Below are 21033 nucleotides of genomic sequence, written 5' to 3'. Positions count from 1 at the left end.
TGTTGTGTGAGTGCATCATCTGAAAGGTCTCTGACCAAAAGCCCTGGGGAAGGCAGGCTGTTCACAAGAGGTGACTCAGGTTACAGACAAAAGCCAAAATTTGTTTCCCCACATTACACAGGTGTTTCAGTCCTTCTTTGTGTTGGTCTGCTGCTAGAGAGTGAAGAAACAGATTTGTTTTCTGCTTATTTTAAGTCTACTTCTGCTCTCAGTGATGTGCCTGGAAGACTCTACTGCAGACCTGAGCCTTTGCTCTTAGGTACCCAAGGTGGCACAAGGAAATTTCAACCTGTGTCACCTGTTTTCAAGGGCTGTCAGCTGAGTCTGGACTGAGAAACAACAATGTGAGGATTGTTTGTCAGCACAGTAATAACCAGTTAGCAGGCATGAACTGGAAATTTTCCCATTCTGTTCCTCAAACCTTCACAGACTCATTTTCCCTTAACCTTCACAGGCTGTAAGGATGCACTTACTATCCACACATGCAGAAATGAGATGCCAGCTGTTAGACCAGCAGAGGAGAAGACTGAATTTACAGCAAACCTGGAAACAGCAGCATGGGACATGATGAAGTTCTTGTACCATTTATTATCTGGTCTGATCAACTACTCTGGGAGCTCTCAGAGGCAAATGTGAGGCACAAATTAATGGTTAACTCGGGGTGGCACACAGAACGCAGCTGAGCTGCTCTTGGAATCCTTCTTGAGCTCCCACATTCTAAAGTTAGGGGTGTACAGGTGGCACACAGAACGCAGCTGAGCTGCTCTTGGAATCCTTCTTGAGCTCCCACATCCTAAAGTTACATGTTTTTCTGGAAAAAAACCAAAAAAAACCCCAGAAAAACCCACCCAAACCAGAAACAAAACCTGAAAACATCTGCTCAACTCCACAGACCTCCTACAGTCTGCAACTTGTTTTCTCTTTTCAAACCTGCTGGAGGTGCTGCCAGGAAACTTCTCCAGGGGGAGGAATTACAACCTGCTTATCCTTCTGGCTATTGCACTTACACTCTCTGTTCCTGGCTTGGTCCAGTATTGTGCAGCCCTCTTTGCCAATTGTAAAATAATCCATAAATTCCCAGGTTAAAGGTCATCTCATTCTGCTCATTCTCAGGCAACTCCATTATTTTCACTCTTTTCCCACCACCTACTTAAAAAAGTATTTTATTTACATTTTAGAAAGCATTTTCACTTTGATATTTCCCTCTGAAAAAAATGGGCTGTGCAGGAGGACTACTGAAAAATAGGATGATATCTGAATTGCTTTTTGGACAGGACTGCAGTCAGCTAAATGGCTGTGAAAAGATAGCAATTTTCTAACACTTACGAATCCTCTGCCCCTAAAAAAACTATAGGTAAATTCAAGCCATCACCAGCAGGTTTAAAAATGAAGGCTCAAGGAAGATGGCTCTTATTTTGCCAACCTTTCTTCTTAAAAACTACTTAAAAAAAAAAAAAGGGAAAGATTTTAAAGAAAACATTAAATATAAATTCAATGTCAGCACTGTGGAGAGAAATCAGTAGTTGTTTCAAGGCAAGGCTTGCTGTTACTTCATTGTTTACAAAGGACTAGGCCCACTTGTGTCCTAAATCAGACATACAGCTGGAAGACCACAAAGGGTTTACACACCATTACTTACACTGAGGACAGGAGGAGAACAGACCAAAATCAGCATAAGTAAAAGATGAATCAGATCACTAGCTTCTATTTTGGACCCCCAGAAACAGACATCCCATGTAACCATGTCCTGATCACAGCCTTGCCCCTGTGCAGGTGGACTTTGTTAGGAGATTTCCAGGGATTTCAAACAGCCTCCACCTGCTCCTACCCAAGGTTAGCTGCCACACACCCATCTCTTCATTTTCACAACAACACTAACAAACATTATCCCACAGAAAAGTTCTTTTCATATTTGTCTGTGAAATGTAGAGAATTTCAGTCACAGGAAATGAGAAACAAAAATGTTACCTGCTTATCAAACCCTCTAATTAGTGATGCCTGGATGAGAGCTGCAGAGTTATCCTCAAAAATAATTTTCTAAATAATTATCTAAGTCAGGGTTCAGGTTTGCCAACTGTGATAATTTGGTGTCATTTAGCCTGGTTTAGGTTTAATTGCATGGCACTTGACATAATGCAGCACATAGGGCTGTCTGCACACCAAAAAGCTGCATCACTGATTATCATATAACCTTTAGGTGAAAGTTTGAATAATCAGGATCACCTAATGAATTATTGCAATTAATTAGTTTGTAGCAGACAGTCTCCCAGTGCCTGCAAAAGCACTTCATGTTCTGTTCCCAGTTATTTTTTGTTCACATTGTACAAGACTGAAAATTGAGACTGCGTTAATACAGAAACGTTCTGGTTTGGGGTTTTTTTGTGCCTATTTAGTTTGATTAAAATTTTTACAACCAGATTTAATATACTCTGAGAGTCACTGCAACGGAAATGCCAACACGGATGACGCTGATGTAAGTAGGGGCTGAATCATTTTAGAAATAAAGAGCAATGTTGCCCTCTGGAGACTTCTCTAGAAGTGCTTCTGAGAGCTAGGACTTTTTATTTTTTTTCTTCCAGCAAAATCAATTTGCTAAAAGGTTTTAAGTTTATTTTTTTTATTTAAATACAAATGTGAATCAGGGCAGCTGATGTTAAGAACTTGTTACACCAAGATATGATGAAGCTACATTTCAACCTAATGCACTGTATTGTCATTTAGTCCATGGTTCATCATGTCTTTTCAATAGCAGTCTCATGTCTCAGCCTAAAAAAACAGTCGTGGAATGGTCTTAGTTACTGAAATCAAAGTGAATTTTGTATTATTGACTCCTAGTGTGAAAAACTCTGAAGTGCCTTAATATTTTATTTGTTTTTAAAAAGGCAATTTTCACAGTTGCAATTTCTGAGTCTATTTTTGCTGAACGCACAGGCTGTGTTTGGGCTCACCGTCGTCTGTAGCTACTGTTGGGGCAGTAACCGTGCAAGTTCTAAATGTGAATACGTGTTCTCCCTGTATTTACATTTACATAAATACACGTTCTCCGTGTATTTACCTTCATGGATAAGCCGTTCTTGGTGGGATGTTACACTAGAACGGCTCCTTTATCCCACCTCACCTGCTGTCCGTGTGCCAGCAGCTGCGAGGGCAGCACAGGTCTGCCGGCTGTTTCAGCTGCTAAGGATGAAAAGAAGCCGGGAGGGCAGAAATTAAGAAACCAGTCTTACTGCTAAAAATAATAAACAGCCTGACAATAAAATGCAGCTTCGGCGCACGAAGTTCAGCTCTGAGGGCAGTTTGGCAATGCGCGCTTTCCCCACCTTCAGCCGCCAGCCCCACGGCTGAGTCGCTGCCACACGCGGCATTACTCCCTTCACCGGCAACGCAGCAGCATCACCAGATGCCCTCACGCCATCCGGCCTCATCCCGAACAGGGGGCAGCACCCTTTCCCTGCCCAGGTAGGGATTTTGCCTCGGTTACTACAAAACAGCTGCCCGTGGTGGCGAGCGGGCGGCCGCCCCTCAGGAGCCGGTGGCGGAGCGGCGCGCATGCGCCCCGCGCCGTGCCGCGGAGCCGGTGCGGGAGCGGTGCCGCCATGGCGGGCCGGGCGCTGCGGGCGCTGCCCAGGTAACGGGGGCCGCCCTGAGGGGCTGGAGCGGCGGCGGCGGGGAGCGAGGGGAGCGCCGGCCGAGCCGGCCGGGCACCGCAGCCCCGCGGCTGCTGCGAGTTGTAGTTCGGGCCTAGATCAGCCAGGCCTTCACTAACTTTCACCTTCAAAAACAAGCATGCGATTAAAAACCGGCGTAGTGTAGCGCGGCACTAACATATAACACGGGGCTGGCTGGGTTGGTGCGCTGGAGTCGCTGAAAGGTGAAGTTTCCCACTCCAGCTCTGATGTGTGGCCTCACTCCAGCCTGCATTAGTGGCCATTAATAAATTACAGCCTCTCTGCTCAAAGCCAGTGGCATTTTGGCAAAGTTTGACAGCCTGGGTCTCTCCTGTCACCCACAGAAGTGCGAGCACTCTGCGAGCTCTTAGACAACTTCCACAAACCTGCTGTAAATGTGTGTGAAATACAACGAGGGCAGGTTTGTGTCACTAAACTTTTGGAAATAGACAAGGGTTTTGACAACTTTTTTTTTTTTTTTTTTTTTTTGTAATGTCAACATTAAACCGTGCCCGTAAAAGGCTGTAAATCTTTAAAAGACACAGCCTGTCAATCATCTCCTCAATCCCTCTGCTCTGTCCTGGTATTTTCAGGTTCTCCTGACTTTAAAACATTAGTAGCTTGTATTGGTATCTGCTGTTTATATACTAGTAAGCAAAGAATTTCCAACTGTTTCAATAACAAAATTTTGCCCTAATTTAATTGATTATTATGAGGAGAATGTAAAAGGGTTGTGTTCCCAAATTTTTCTGACACTGCTTTACTTAACCCAGCAGTCAGATATTCAGGGAATCATGTGGCTGGTTTATGGTTTTAACTGGTTTTTTTAAATTTTTTTTTTTCAGGCTGAGGGCACTCAACAGACTGCAAGTAATATTGCAACATTTGGTAAGGACAGCATCATGTTTGACTGAGTTGGAAGCTTTCAGGACTCTTTTAACTCCCCTGAGGCACACAGCACATGCAACTTCTAATGTGTCTGCACACAGTGGTTCTGAACTCTGGCATTTATTGCTCAGGCATAGTATTGCCCACATCTTTGAGCACTCAGTTACAGGTGTCTATTATACTGTAAATTAAAGCTTGATTTTGGCTTTACTTTATAGATAGTTTCCGTGTTAGCTTCTATAAATTCCTCTGTGAGTGTGAAAATAGTTGAGGGGATTTGTTTTCTGCTGTTAAAAGTTGCTTAAAGATAAAGCAGGGTGTACATTTGGGTTTGCAGTGTCAAACTACCAGTAAGGATACATGGAACTGTCATTGTAGTAATTGTTACAAGTATTTTCAGAATGTCAGTTTTAAGGAACCATGGATTTGTGTTTTATTAGTAGGGTGGGGAATTTTTTGTTTTATTTTTTTTTTGTGTATGTGTTTCTGTAGTAAATTTTATTTAACTGAACTCAAAATGTTATTGTAAAACAATGTGTGGTCCAAAAAACTTGTCTGAGTTTTATTACTCTGAAGGACTCAAAGTAGTTTCCAAAGAACTGTTTAGGAAATGCAAATAGAAGTACAGAGGGAAAAAACTTAGCATACAATTCCAGAATGCATGTTTTGTGATCCTAGATGGTGTATTTTGAGAATATATTTCCATAAATACTTTTGTAAATATGTTACTCAAGTTACCTAACTGGTGAAATTTGCTTTATGTGTTTTTGCATGCACAGAAAATGTCTAAGCATACAGATGCAGCAGCAGAAGTGTTGTTGGAAAAGAAAGGAGGTGCAGGAATAATAACTTTGAATAGACCCAAGGCTCTCAATGCACTAAATCTGTCCATGATCCAAAAAATTTATCCTCAAATAAAGGTTAGTAGCTCCACCTCTACCCATCCCCATATGTTATTTGAAACCAATTTTAAAATGCAATTATACACTTCTTAGTGTACTGACTTAAAGGATGAATGTTTGTGTGAGTACAATGAGCTCAGATTTACAGCATGGGAAAAACCAGGCAGCTTCAAGCAAGTTAGAAAGAGGAGATGCATCAAAGAACAAGCTCTCAGACAGAGATAAATTTAGCATCTCCATAAGTAAATGCACATCCATGTTAATACCAGGACTGAATTAAGAGCAAGCAGTGCTCAGCATTTGTGAGTTCCTTTTGGCAGCACCCACCTGGTCAGTTGGCTCAAATTTCAACCCATGCAGTGGTGTTGCCTCTTGATGGAGTGCATGTTTTGTGGAGAGGCTGCATGGCTGAGAATGAAAGACACCAGCCACTAGGAAGCAGGGGTGTGTCAGTCCTTGACTGAGAGCTCATGGATTTGCAGGCACTGTTTCTACAAGCTAGTGAAGTACCATGACACTTTAAGCATAAAATTAGTCTCTTTTAATTTAATGATACTGTTTATCATATGCACAGAGTCAAATTCATTAGATACCAATATTTGTTGGATAATTGTCTGATGCCATTTGGTGTTCATTAGACATTTTTGAAGCACAGCCTGAAAAGGTGTCAGTTCTTGATTTCTGTCAGGCCATTTTGTGGGGTGCTGCCTTTCTTCAGAGGCTGAGAGCTGTGCATAGGTGTTTTTCTGAAATAGGAAGGTGTTTTTCTGAAATAGGAAAGGCAGCTCTGCTGATCTCTGCTCTCATGCTTGAATAAGATGTAGAAGTGGCAGAAAGACATTTAGATCTCAGACTTCAGTTTAAGACAATCTATTTTAAAGTATGCTTTGATTTGCTTTTTGAAAAAGTGAAGTAAGAGTTATAGAAAGTAAACAGAACAAGCATTATTTACAGATTTTAGTCTTATGTGGAAATATCTACTTCTTTTTTAGACATGGGAGCAAGATCCTGAAACTTTCCTAATAATTATAAAAGGAACTGGAGGAAAAGCTTTTTGTGCTGGGGGTGACATCCGAGGTAAGGACTATCCTCACTTAAACATTTCATGTCTTTCCCAGTCACTACTTTGTGTTGATTTCCTTTGTTTACTGTGACTTGGGTAACAAAATCTTGCTGCACAAGAGTAAGAGATCAGTTGTGCTGACTCTTATGATACCTTGATGTGCAGATGCTATTTAAGCTATTTGTCAGCAGACAACTGTCAGGACAGTGTGTAAAAGAGTAAAAATTACATTTTTATTAATAACTGATTACAGCAGCCAGTCATTCTGGGAGGGGAGGGTTCATGTCTCTACATTTCTCTTCCCAGATTTTCATTACTGACATCTTCTTTCCCAGAAATTTGAAGGGCCCTAACAGGTAGCTCTGATGGTATTGGATAATTTGTGTCTAATGTTTTAGGTGGCTAGATACAGGTCTGACAAGGGTGATCAATGTATCTGGGATTATTTTTTAGCTATGAACTGCAGGAAATATCCAAAGTGAAAAAATTAGCAAAATTTTTGTAAACTGTAGGTAAACAAGCAGCACAGGTTTTTGTTATAACAATGTATAACAATGTATTTTAATGCCATGCTCTACTTGTCTTCTCATTTTTAGTGTTTCAAGTCTTCAGTATATTCAGTTTTAAGTGACTGTTCTAAATGTTGGTATGAAAAGTAACACAAATGAGTACTAGACATTAGGAGGGGGTTAGAAAATGGACAGTACTCTCACAAGTATGTGACAAAGTGTCAAGCAAAATACAGTTAAATCAAATTTGAGACTTGCGTTCATATTGAAATTTGAGCAAATTTTCTCAAATATAATAAAGCAAGATAAAGTAGGTCTCTATTTGCTGTAGGAAAAGACCCAATTTATGTGGCATTGTTTTCTTTTACTTGTATTTTCTACTAAACTTACACTTATCGTCGGAATTTTTATTTCTCTTTAAGCCATCACAGAAGCGGGAAAAGTTGGAGATAGACTGATACAAGATTTCTTCATAGGAGAATATAGGCTGAACAATGCCATTGGTATGTTAATAACAATTTCTGAAACAGTACAGTTTTCATAATGCTGGCTTCAAATGTAAATTTATCTCTTTGATAATCTATTAAAGACTGTGGTAACATCAGAGAAGTAGTAATTTTTTTTTAAACCAAGTTCAATACCAGTAATATAACATACCCCATTTTTATTCCTTGCATGCAGAATGTGTTTCTTTTGTGTAAGTTATTGTGACAGCTACTTCATCCCATCCCATTGTTCTGGTTAGCTCTATTTCCTCTGTGGAAGAATTAGTTTTAGCTGCAGACACTGCAGTTCTGCCCTGAGTATCATTGATCTGCTTCAAAGAAGACCTGAGGTAAAAATAGATGTGTGGAAAGTCATTGATATTCAGTCAGAAAGCAAAAGATTAAATTATATGAAGGCTTTCCATTTAAATAGACTGCATGAAAGACTAGGGCTGCATAACTCAGGAGTGAGCTGCCTTAGTTTATTGCAAAGACACTGGGTGAAGTTTACTGGAGTAAAGCATGTTAAAAAAGGCTATTAATTCTAAAGTCAAGAGTTGAAGGTTTTCATGAGAAGAAACTACTCCAAACATATTTTAATTGAATACAGTTTGAGTTTTAAAATATGGTGTCCAGTGTTAGTCACTACAGGAATGGGGTGCTGTTGCTTGCATTGACAGAAGAGCACAGCTATTAGAGTAATTCCTGAAAAGTTATTTTCACTTTGTTTGACAGAGTTTCAGAGCTGGGCATGCTGGTCATGTACCTTTCTTTCCTTCACCAATACAAGGCAAAAAAATAGTTTAAGGTTTCAAATAGTTGGGAAAAAATAGTGTTACCTTGCCAGTTGAACTTGATGACGATTCTGTTGCAAGGGTACATAATTTAAAAGTCTATTTTCTTTTAAATATTTTTTTAATTATTAGGTGTTCAATATCTCTAATGTACGTAATTACAAAACCTAGATTTTTGCTAGCTTTAGTATGACTGTATTCCTTTAAGCCTGAGATTTCTGCTAAAAATATTTATTTATATCTTACATTTTACAACCTAAAAATACAGCGGGGAGCTGCTGCATTGCAATGGGAAAGGCTTGCTGCTACAGAAATTTGTTTCAGGGGGTAGCATCTACAGCCCATGCATTAGCTTGTCTGTTCATGTAAGAACAAAGTTCAAAATACAATTCTCTTAACATTTTCTAACTAATAATTTGAAGGATTTAACTGCCTTTTAAAATAGTTTATTTTAAGCAAGGCTCTATATAGTTGTTACAGAAAAACTCACAACATGGTTGCAGGGGATACCTGTATCAGCAATCTCTTTGGACTGTAATTCTGACCTGAAAACACTGAATACAGGGCAGCTGTTTCATTCACAATGAAGTTGGTAATTCAGGACATTGTCACCTGAACCTGCCTGCACCACGTTCAGGGCTGTATGCAAGAGCTGCCATGACAGAACACGCCTGCATTGCAGAATTTACAGTCACATTGTGGCTGGAACCCGCCCATTCTTCTGGCTTTGTAATAAAGGCTGAAGGGCTGGAACACACCCCGTGCCCCTAATCCAGACTGTGAGAGGGGGTGAAAGGGCATCTGCTCTGTCCCAACATCAGACAAAGCTATTTGTGCTGGCTAAACTGTCGGGTACTCACATAACAAACAGTCCAATGTTTGATACTTGTGTACTGTTCTCTTACAACACTCACAATCCAGTAAATCAGAAACTGGTGTTTCTTTTCATTACTTAAGAATTACATGAGTTACCTTCGTTGTAAGATGATAATATGATTAAATTCTCATTTATTTTCTGCTGCTCTTGCTGCAGTAAGACATAGGGAAGCCTGTCATGTGGCAGCTAGTCACAGGCCCACTCTTGAAAAAGATGAATGATTGTTTACCTTTTTTTACAGGCACCTGCAAGAAGCCATATGTGGCACTTATTGATGGCATTACAATGGGAGGGGTAAGTTAAGGAGCTTGGTGTGATACCTGATAGATTGTTTTAAAGCCATCTCATCTTGTGTCTGTGAGTTCAATGAAGTGCACACAAGGCATTTCCAACCTGTGGATTGAAGAACAAACATCATAATCTGAACCTTCATCTCTTGCCTGTCTGGGTGCAATGCTTGTAGGGCCTCTTGTACCCCCTTGTAGGGCCTCTGCTGTTCCTTGATAGCTAATACAAGTGCTTTCTCTAGGAAGGGAGCAGAATCCCCTCACTGCTGGAAATAGCCCTCACAAAGATTCTCAGAATACCTAGGGGGAGTTTATAGATCATACAAAATCTGATAACAGTTCTCCATTCTCAGTGTGTTAAAAATAGAATTATATAAAGATACATTTAAAGAGCAGCTCTTTGAAAAATTGGGAACATTCTAAGCTACACCTTAACAGACATTCACGAGTTCTGTGTTTTTCCAACAAATAATCTGGAAATGCATCTACTTTCTCACCGCTGTAGTACTTTTAAAACATCATTTGTGGGATACTGATTCCACACACAAGTCACCCAGGGCTGCACCTTATTACTAAAGCATCATAGGGAGACTCCATCATATTGCTTGTTGTACTCAGTGTTAATCATTTTTTCGTCAGTTGTTATCTGCAAACACCATAAGGAGATTGTTAAGAGGGTAACATCGTGCTTTTTTTACATGCTAAAATTATGTTTTAGTGAGTGTCACATCTGTAGGATATATTTTCATCACATCATAGAGTGGATTAAAATAATCTTCAGTTATTTTTAACACTGAGTTTAACTATGAAGCCTGTCTGCCATGTCACTGCTTAGATTTGTGCTGTTTTCTGGCATGTCCCTATGATGTAGGTGTAGAGTTTATTTAAATAAAGTTTGTCAAAGATAGATACAAGAAGTGGAACACTACATGATCCATGACCTGTCATGACTCCTTCCTTTTCATCTTTCATTTGTCTGTTTTGGTCTTCTCAGCTTTTGATGTAAACATGCAGTAGCTCCCTTGCCCTTTGCTTCTTTGCTACAAGCCCCACAGATCTCAGCTAGAGAGTCATTCCCCCAGCCTAGCATACATACATTGTTTCCAGCATAAAGGGGACTTTTTCTGTAGCTCTTCTTGCAGAAAACCTGCTTTATTGACCATTGGAGTCCTGAAGGTTCGCAGATAAAAGATAGGGAGTCCATTTATTTTATGGACTTTTGAATAATAGGATGGAAAGCTATGAATGAGCAAAACTGCCCAGCAGCCAATATCTTTTTAAAGGACCTGCAGATGGCTTGTTATGACTGTGGCCTGAGCAGGAATAGAATTTTGTCCTTTGAAAGGAAAGTGTATTTTTGGACTGAAAAGAACATAATGGAGTCAGATGATTCTGCCTTACTAAGATTCGTTATGAATTCTCTTTCCTCTAAAGAACTTCAAAAAGATAGCAATTAACCTGAAACTTTTTTTTAGGGTAACCAAATTTTAGTGCAGGATAGCCATCAATTTTAGTGGGACTGTAACACAGTTTAACTGCCATTAGGGTTTGAATTTAACTTGATTATCATATACTAGAAATAGCATCTTTACCTGTGGGTAGGGAATTAGATTCTGACTCAAAGTGTGCAGCCTAATTTAGGGGAACTAAATAAAAAAATGACAGAAGTGTGTTAGAAACTCAGTTACTATGTGCTTGGGTAGTAAAAGTTGCTACTGGTGCAAAGATGCCATAGAACTGTGAAAATAAAACCTGGAATTTTATCTAAAAAATGAACTGGTTCTATTTCATTATTGGCTAGGGGCTGGTGGATGGCTTTGGGAGCTTCATTAGCCAACAGATGGGGCTGTGGAGCTTCTTCTCAGCACCTTCTTGTCTGTTCTGTAGTTCATCAAAAATTGATATTCAATCTAAATGTATCTTTCATCTTTCTGTACTTATTTGGAGCAGTAAGTTCAAATTTGTAAGACAAATTTGATAGAAGCAAAGGTGACTGCAGTTTACTGATGAATAGTGAAATGAGTTATAAATACCACATTTACTGCAGGGTAAAGGAACTGTTGAAAGGAACACTGTTGAAAGGAACACTGGGCACACACTCTCAGGTTCCTAAAAACTACTTCAGATTTAGCTGGTTTCTGTCTGTAAAATTTCTTTTCCTTGATATTAAGTACCTGAGCAGCTAACAAGAAATTCAGATGTTTGGGGCTTTTAAAAATATTATTTTCTGCAAATGATGTCCTAAGTTTGGTCTTCTGGTTTTAGAAAAGTCATAGTCTTAAGTTCTTTGGAGATGAATATAGGTGATTTATGAGATCAGGCCAAAGCTATGGTTTTAAATAAGGCTTTGGCACAAAATAAGTTTCTGTGTCAGATACTCTTTCTAACAGACAAAAAGATTCATAAAATTGTTTTTCAGACCTGTTTCAGAGCCAAATAAAGCACACTAGACAGTCTTGAGTGGTGGCTTTTCAATGATTTGGCTTGGAATTCAAGGAGACTATTTGACAGAGAAAAAAAAGAAAAACTGGGCACAGACTTTGGAAGTTGGTGAAGATGGTCAAGGTCACTGGAATAACTTAAAACGGTTTAAAAAAATCTGTAACAAAACTTCAGTAGCTTTACAAAATGAGAAGTACATTTTCAGTACCAACCTGTGACTGGGTCTTTGGGTTCACGAGTAGCTTTTCTTCAGTTTTGTCACCACACCTGGTAGTATGGGTTTTTAGGCAAGGTCTTTTACTTACACTGAGAGTCAACATCTGAGTTATTTACTTAGAGTTTCTTCAGGGTGACTATTGGACAGTAGAATTTTCTTAAGAACTGTTTGAGTGTTACTCTCTTGTGTAATATGAAGTAAGTTAAGCTTTAGACTACACAGATGTGTAGAGCTGGGAGGAACATCAGGATTATACTTTTGCACTTGTGTTAGGATTAAGTACAGCTAGATGACTGCCTAGCTGATTTTCATCTGATGCACTCAGAACTCTCCAACAGCAGGAATGCTGTTTTTTCTAGATATGCCACCTGAGTGCTTAGTTATTCTTCAAGCTTGCTTTCCCTGGTGTCTAATGTAAGTCTTTAGTATGTGTAATCAACATATTCCAGTCTTAATCACACTCCCTGTGGACATTTTGAGATACTTGCACTCCTTGCTCCTAGTCCTCTGTCTTTAATAGGGATAAGGATAGCTGTTCAGCCTTTGTTATAGATTAAGTCTTTTAGTCTTGCAATCCTCTGGAATCTCTCCCATTTGTGTACTTTACAGTTTATTGCCAGAGACCAGACAATATTTTATCTGGAGGATTTATCAGCACCAAGTAGAGCAGAATAATTATCCTCCCTATATTACAGAGATATTCTGTCACAAATAATCCATGTAAATAGCAGTTTTGAAAGCATCCAGTCCTAGGAGGCCACCACTTCTATTTATTCCCAAAACTATTACTGTCACCTCTTTCCTCCTTGCTTACCATAAGTTTCCATCACAGTACATTTCTTTATTGCTTACCTTTTATCAATTTTAAATCTTCTTCCTTGAACTGATTGAACTGATTTGTCAAAGAGTCAGTTTTGCAGAGCCACCCTTTTCTTCAAAGACTACAAAGGAAAATGAAGTACTCCTTTTCTCTGAATTCCAAGAAACCCGAGTGCCTTAGGAGGTGGCCCTGGGCTGATGAGGCTGCCCTGGTGTGGTGAATCTAGGCTGAGTGTTTTCCCTGCCTGCTGGTGCAGACTCTGCTGTAGTGTGGTACCTTCAGTAGTTCTTTTCACACCAGCACTGCCTTATTTGTACTAATTGTATGGTTTCTGTAAATCCCTGAAAAGTATCTAGGCATTTATTCCATGGGAAGCACTTACCATATCTGTATTTGATTATGCCTTCCTCAGTGTAGTTATTTTCATTTAGTTAGTTTCTCCAAAGTGAGATGGTTTTGAATCTTGCCCTTCAATGTTTGCCTTCCCCAAAAGTAAACTGTGAATTACAGAAATCCGTGTTACTTCATCATCCAAGCAGATAATGAAGCTGTCAAATGAAGTTTCATTGATGATTGGCTCTGCATGACCTCAGCTGGGGTACCTTCTCAGTTTTATTGAAAACTGCTGCTAACTCTTAATATTGTTTCAGAGGATGGTGCCCTCCATTTCCCAATGATTATATCTAGGCTGTGCTTGCCTGGCTTGTTTGTGAAAGGAAGCAATGCTGTGGATGGGAGACACCATAAACATTGCAGTTTAAAATATGGAGCTTTCTCAGAATGCTGCTTAATGAGTGATGTCATTTTAATCAAGGGGTAATGCAGGTGTTCCAGAGAAACACATGCAGGCAATTCCTGAACCTACTCCATGGTTTGGAAATACTAATTCTGTTGTGCATCTACCTGTGCAGCTTCTCTTCTGGAATACAGAATCAGAATTACTGCATCCATGTTGCAGTAGAAGAGTAAACTCAGTACCCAATATTGAGCTTTAGCTCTTTTTCACATTAGTGCCATTTCATTTTTAGCAGAATATTCCAGATGCTGACATTGCTAGAGGAATCTGCCTTTCCTTGTAAGTCAGATCTCAGGACCTGATGGCACATCTACCAATAGTTACAAACATCTACATTTACACTTTAGCAGGATTTGGTCAACAATCCTTATTAAATTAATATTTGTTCTGAAGTAAATCGGTAGTGATGTCATACGCAGCTTGTATGTTATCCATTTTAGTCAATAGAATTTTAGTACACAAAGGAGCTGAGGTGACCAATACCTGTCTTTATCCTGTCCCATTTTTACTCAGATTGTGCAGCTGTAACTCTTCAGGAATGTTCCTTTCACTACCAACATATATTTAGTCATGTAAGTTGTGTGCATGTAACTTCTACTCAGAAGTGCAGATAGCAGCATTTGAGACCAACATTCAAAAACTAGGAAACATTAGGATTAAAATTCTCTATAAAATCTCACTTTCTTTTGTCCACATGTGATGCAATTTTTAATTACAGGAATGTGGATTTACAAGTGGATATTGCCCACAGAACAAAGCTGTTCATTTGTGGTTTAATGGGGTGCAAATTTTATTGCAAATCATGGAAATTTTGCTTAATAGTTATCTATATATATCTATATAGATACACATATATTCATATATACATATGGGGCTCATGTTGACTAGCTGCAGCATATGAAAGCTCACAAAATATTGTGATTTTACATAGTACTTCTCTAATGGATATTATTACCCCTTCAGCCCTTTTTAAAGCTAGGAAACTGGAACCTAGAAGTGTCAGTACTTCTTGGGACTTGTCCTGATTCTTATTATTTTTCTTCCTTTTTGTAAGTATGTCATGCCTCTTGTCAGCCATCATGCTCTGGAGCATCTTTGGTTTTGTTTTAATTTGCACTCTAAAATCTGCCCTGGAGTAGAAGTAATTGTCATACTAAACCTAGATAAGCTGCTTTCCAGTTCCCTCTCTGCCTGTCCTCCTCCCCCCTTGCCTGTGTACCACAGAGGAGCTTGTGGCTTGTTTTGTTGCCAGTGCTTCAAAGCTGAAGGCAGCTTTTGCTGTGAAACAGAATACAGATTTTGCAAGTACAAACAAATAGTTGTGAGGTTGACTTGTGCACCACTTACCTCCTGAAATGTGGGGTGTTGAAAACAATGCTGAGGCAATCCTAAGGAAGGGCTCACTCCTTGCTGCTGTTCCAGTCTCTCTGCCATCTGGCCACGCTGCTCTTCCTGCTTGGCTCTGGTGTATGATCCCAGGGATAAATGGTGCTCTTCATTTTGTGGCTAATCAGACTAGAATGCCAGCAGCTCTTGACATCAACAGAAAGAAACACTGAATGCTCAATCATTTGCACATGATGTTATTTCCCAAAGGGAATCATAAAGCACTGTCTTGAATACAAGTATTTTAAATTATAGCTCAGTACTGGTACAGTAAGTAAAACTCCTTTTCTCTCCTTCTCCTTACTGTACAATGATTGAGATTTTTGCCAGCTTCTGCACAGATTTGTTCTTTCCATTTAATGCCAGACTCTTGCATGCTAAAAGTCTCTATTTTTCTCTACTTCTAGGCCTTTGTGTACCTACCTAGCCTCATACTGAGAGTTATCTCATTATTTCCCTCCCCTTCCCTTTATTATAGATCAAGGAGTAAATGTTCTAAAGGGAATTATCTTTGCCTGCTTCTCCATCCTTTCATGTTTCTGCCGATTTTCCTCAATTCCTGGAGAATTCGGGTGCTCATTTTCTCCTTGAGTTGCAAGACTTTAAAGCAGTCTTACACCTTCTAAGCACTTTTCTCAGCAAAATAGAACATCATTACAAAAATCCTCTGGATTCACTCCTGTTATCCCAAATAACTGTGCCACTGTTAAATAAAGTTCTGATGCATGTACCTTCTTTAACAACAAGAAGTGTTTCTTCAATTTTAACATAAAACCTAAAAGCTCAGTTTTGCACTGATGCAAGATGCTAGAACAGGTTCCCTCCCACTTGCTTGCCCTCCCTGCAGACATCAAGACTTGATGAGCTGGACACAGGGATTTCTTGCAGTAGCTACATTTTTAGGTGATACAGAGGAACAACTCTTCTAGGATTTTAGAAACAATAAAAAAGCCACATTTGCTATCCTTTTTTTAAAAACACATGGCTAGTTATGTATAAAGAAACAAAATTGGGATAAAAAGAATACTTTCAAGTGTAAAATTAGAAAAAGTTGCAGTTGTTACTAATTAAGAGCTAGAGGCTTTTAAGATCCAGGTCTTCTTTTCTTTCTCTTGCAGCACAGGTCTTGTGTCCATAAAAATTGTGCAGGTTATGATAGCTACCCCAGTAAAAATTGTTTGTGATGGCTGAAAACCAGGACTTTTAAAAAGTCAATCTAAATCTGGTTGATAAAGGACACTCACCGTAGCAGCATTGGTGCATAGGGTGGCTTATGTGTCTTTTTCTCTAAATTTCCTTGTAAGAAGAGCCTGACCTAGATGATCACTATTCATGTAGTTGGCTCAATTTGTTTAAATACTTAGGGGTCAGAAGAACAAGTCTGAGACATCAGATATTACTAGAGATGATCTGTCTGCAGTCAGCTCATTGTGCTTCTATGTGTCTGTAGCAACTTGGACTGAGACTCTCTAATACCTAATCAGTATATGGAAATAAATATTTTCTATTTAAATTATATAACATCAATATTTTATGTTTTAAAATACCACACTAAATTGTTGAAACAGTCACAATACCCACTGTGTTTAATGATATTTTTAAAACACTTGTATGGAGTTGATTTATATGTCAGCAGCCAGAGAAGGTGATATTCTGTGTCCAGATTGATCTGCCACACTGCATTGCTCTGGTTCACTGTGTCATCTTGTCTGTTAGTATCTACAGATGAAAGTGGATTATACTCTTTGGAGTGGGCCATAACATTAATGATAAACAAAGATTAATTTTGATTCAGTTTAAGATTCATTGTGTCTGGATGCAGGGGGTAATGCTCTTACATCCATGATTTTTGATCCACTGTAGCTATAAGCTCCTGCTGCTTCCTGAATCAATTCTGCTCACCCACTTTGAAAACATTTTTGCTGCACCTTGGCTATTTTTGTACATTATATGCAGACATATTTGCCCTTGGTTGTGTTATGCTTACTTTTGCTCAGTTGTTTGCTACATTTCTTTTTGGTTCTAGCTCTACCAGAAGCTATTCTCATGCAGTTAAAAATGTAGGAAATGTAGTCACTTGATGGGAGCTGTTACAAAAGGACTTTCACTGCAGTTTCTATTGGTATTATCATAACACTGCTTACCCAAACAGCTAAAAATTATTTACCAACCTGGTGAAGGTGATGCAAGCAACATCCCTGAAGACCTTTTCTATTTATGTTTCTTTTATTGTGCTGCCTAAGCATTCCTAGGCAGTGATTCCTTTACAGTTAGATTATTTAGTAAATAGCCAAGTGTGATGTGTGCTTTTGCTGTGACACAAGTCTGCTTTTCTATATGTGACCAGGAAGGGAGTACTTATTTCCCTCTGTATAGTTCTCTGTTATGGTGGCCCTCAATTTCTGAATAACTTCTCTAAATCCTCTGATTTACTAAATGTGGGTCATTCTCAATTTAAGATAATATAACCTTTGGGACACAAAAGATTCACAGTAGTTGTATTTCATTTCTACATCTGCTGGTCGCATTGTTTTTCATCAGAAAAATACTTGTCATAAGGTTCTGTATCCATCATGAAGACAAAAAAGGAAATCAATGATAAAATTTCTATACACAGTCACATAATGACTTTTGAAATACAGCATTGAGTGGGCAGTCTTGCATGGGATATAAAATTCAAATACTCTACATTTTAATTTGGAAGCTTGTTGATGAATTCAGACTGAACTGCCTGTAAAATGATGTGCCTCCTTGAGGTATGCTGAGACTAACACAGCCCCATGTGATGAAGAAGCTCCTGTGAAGAAAATCAACTTATCTCAGCCAAAACCAGCCCAGCAGTTTAAACTGGTTGCTTGTTAATTTCTTTATTCTCCTTAACTTCTATTCTCATTCTATGAGTACCCTTTACAAAATTCAGCTGTCAGTGGAAAAAGAAGTTTCCAGCAGTAAAAGTCTGTTTGACCATGGGAGTGTATTACCCTGGAGAAGTCTGAAGGAAGACATCAGCTTTACTATCTAGGATCATGAAAAGTAGAACTCTGACAGTGCAGAATAAAGTCTATTTTAATAAAGATATTATAGTGCTAAGACTTGTATGTGTAAATACTGGAAGGACCTGGTGGAGTGAACACAAAAGATTTTTTTAATGGTGTGAAGGGCCTCCTAGGGGGGACTCCAGCTATGTAAGAGTTCAGCTAAATGAAAGCAAAACAAAATTAGAAAATCCAGAAATGAAAGAGGAATGCATTTAGGCTTCTGACTGGTTTGTTCTTTTCACAGGATGTATTAATCTAATGACTGTCTGTCCTCTGTGTTAGATCTAGAAGGTTAAACATGCAGTGGTATGTTAACCATTTAGGAAGTTACAAATAAACAAAAAAACATGAACACCAGTAAAGAATTTAGTGGGATTTTTACCATTAATTAATTTTTCTTTCAAAATTTTATCTCAGTACTGGATTATTTAGAAATTATCTTCAAAGAAGCAAGAACATATTTACACCTGTTTCTTTATGACTAAAAAGAAAATACAGTTTTAGTCTCTTAAATATACATCTGAAATAAGGCTGTACAAAACTTGAAGGCTATCTAGAAACAAATCCAGTTATGGCTAAAGCACTTGAGAAAGTGAAAGCTGATTTAATTACTTCTTTCAAAAGAAAATTACATCTTTCAGCTTTCTATTATTAGAACCCAGCATTTATTTTTATCACTGTAAAAAAAGAACAAGCTTGGAAGAGAAGCTCCCTTCATGGAATTCACACTCGAATCTTTGGTACTTAATACTCAAGCCAAAAATTTGAATCCTTAAACAAAATTCTGATTGTCAAGAAAACAAGCCAGAAAAAAACCACTTTGAGATAGATGGTATTTGTATTTTTAGATATGGGATTAGAAAATACTAATTTAAGCATTAGAAATACCAAAAGGGGCATGATTGTATTTCATTATCTTTAGTAAAATGTCATAGTTATTGCTGAACATGCATAAAAATAACAGCAGGCTTTACTTAATGCAGTGAAAATATGCTATTATGACATTAAAGAAGCTGGAAGTGATGAAGTCACATTTCCATTTCATTTAAGAGTTCTGGAGCTGTTTTAGGAGTGAAGGCAGCTTTACATTTTCAGGACAACCAAACACAGGCCTATTGCTCTTGCTGCTGCTCAGATGGGACCTGACCAGTGCTCAGAGAAAGGGCTGAAGGACAGATAAGGGGTGAGACATAAGGGTTTACCCTGTGCAAATAAGATTCAGATGTTTGCTCAAATCCCATTGGCCTCCTTGGAACAGCAGTGCTTCGTGTGAATACATTTGGCTTAGTTCCTGAATATAAAATTGGGTTTGATAACCACTCACCCTATGGGTGCATTTCTCAGGAAATTAAACTGGAATCTTAAAAACTTCATACATCTATATTAAAACCTGAGAGTGGCAGATAGTTGAAAATCTTTTCAGATTTAGTTTTGTATCACCCTAATGGAATAAATTAATTTCTTCTTGGGCAGAATTATAAGAGAGGCCAGGGAAGGGTGAGAGGAAATTTAATTTATATTAAATTGAGATAACTTTAAAAAATTTTGACATAAAACCCAATCAAATGTCTCTGTAGATAAGCAAAAGAAAAAGAAATTCTACTCTCACCTTAAAAACCTGTCAAATACATCCTGCTTGTCCAAGGGAGTAGCACCCAATTAATCCCACTGTTTTTGATGGGAAGTATGAAATACTGTGAAGCTATTTGTGAAGACTAATGGCCTTAGTTGGGTAAATGCCCTTTTTCTAGTATTTGAACAACTTAAAATGTTATTTAAAATCTATTCTATCCTCATCAGACACTGGCTTCTCTTGGCCAATGATTTTTAATATATCTTGGTTTTGACATGAAACATGGATGCTGGAAGGTCTGAGCAAGAGGAAAATTAACAGTGAGAAAGGGAAGTAAACTGAAATGGTGGAAAGGGAAAGAAAGAATATTTATGTGAAATAACTACTTGTGAATTATTCAGCAGAGGGTCTTGTCTCCAGATAGGATCAAACACACATTTCTATTGACAAGTATAATGTAGGAGAGAAATGAGACCTCAATATGTATGTTGTGGTTGTGCCCTATAATCTAAGTATTCTTGGATTACATAGAATATTTCTGTTTTATTTGTTTGCCTCTGTTTTGTTTTATCAGTTTGCCTCTTGAAGATTTATCTTTGTTTTGTTTGCCTCTGTTTTGTTTTATCAGTTTGCCTCTTGAAGATTTATCTAAATTAAATTTATTTTGTGCAAAGTGATTTTTTTTTAATTGGGACTTGCTTCTGCTTACTACCTAAAATATGGCACAGACAACACCAGAAACTCTTCTGCTTTTGAGGGAAGGGTTTCATCATGACAGGCTGCTAGAGAATTGTGCTAGATGCTTAGAAATGTGAATAAATTTGTGTTCACACTTGGTGAACACAAGTGCCCAGGATAAAAAATTAGTTTCTAGCCCTGTATTTTGAATTTTAATTAATAATGCTGAAGGCTTTTTCTGCTTGAAATACTTCTGCGTTTATAATGTAGGTAATTATCACATGAGAAGAATAGTTAATTATTAATTATTTTGAAAGTATTAGGATGACAACTTTGTGAAATTTATGTATTTTTCAAAAGTATTGGGTTTTTTTTGGTGGTGATTTGAAGTACGTGCAAAAATTATAGATGGAGTAACATTAGCAAAAGGATGTCAACTGCTTTAGAAGTCCAGTGGAGATAATGGGGTCACTCATTGTTTTCTGAAGTTATTCTCTGTATGACTCACCAATCTTTCAAAAGCATAGAAAAAGCTATTTCAGCCAATTATGAAGATAATATGATGCTTTATTGGTGTTTGAACCATAAAAGGCCTTTTAATATTTTGTTG

The 21033-nt window shown here is 38.3% G+C and overlaps 1 protein-coding gene across 3 annotated transcripts in view; it reads left to right on the top strand.

Annotated features, from left to right (window-relative positions):
• Positions 1 to 3511: 3511 nt before the first annotated feature.
• Positions 3512 to 21033, top strand: part of HIBCH (3-hydroxyisobutyryl-CoA hydrolase) — a 37577-nt gene continuing 20055 nt past the window's right edge. Inside the window, exons 1-7 of one of the 3 annotated variants that reach the window (XM_039728729.1) lie at positions 3603 to 3628; positions 4013 to 4089; positions 4514 to 4556; positions 5336 to 5476; positions 6451 to 6535; positions 7453 to 7533; positions 9428 to 9480. In XM_039728729.1, the coding sequence (XP_039584663.1) occupies positions 4064 to 4089; positions 4514 to 4556; positions 5336 to 5476; positions 6451 to 6535; positions 7453 to 7533; positions 9428 to 9480 (429 nt within the window). In that variant the 5' untranslated portion in view covers positions 3603 to 3628; positions 4013 to 4063. Of the gene's footprint in view, positions 3629 to 4012; positions 4090 to 4513; positions 4557 to 4626; positions 4726 to 5335; positions 5477 to 6450; positions 6536 to 7452; positions 7534 to 9427; positions 9481 to 21033 lie in introns of those variants that run through there. The other 2 variants (XM_039728728.1, XM_039728727.1) reach the window with 2 other exon arrangements.

The sequence above is a fragment of the Passer montanus genome, unplaced genomic scaffold (genome assembly GCF_014805655.1).
Source record: "Passer montanus isolate IOZ18808 unplaced genomic scaffold, ASM1480565v1 scaffold66, whole genome shotgun sequence".
Lineage (NCBI taxonomy): Eukaryota > Metazoa > Chordata > Aves > Passeriformes > Passeridae > Passer > Passer montanus.
This window is presented reverse-complemented; position numbering and strand designations above follow the sequence as displayed.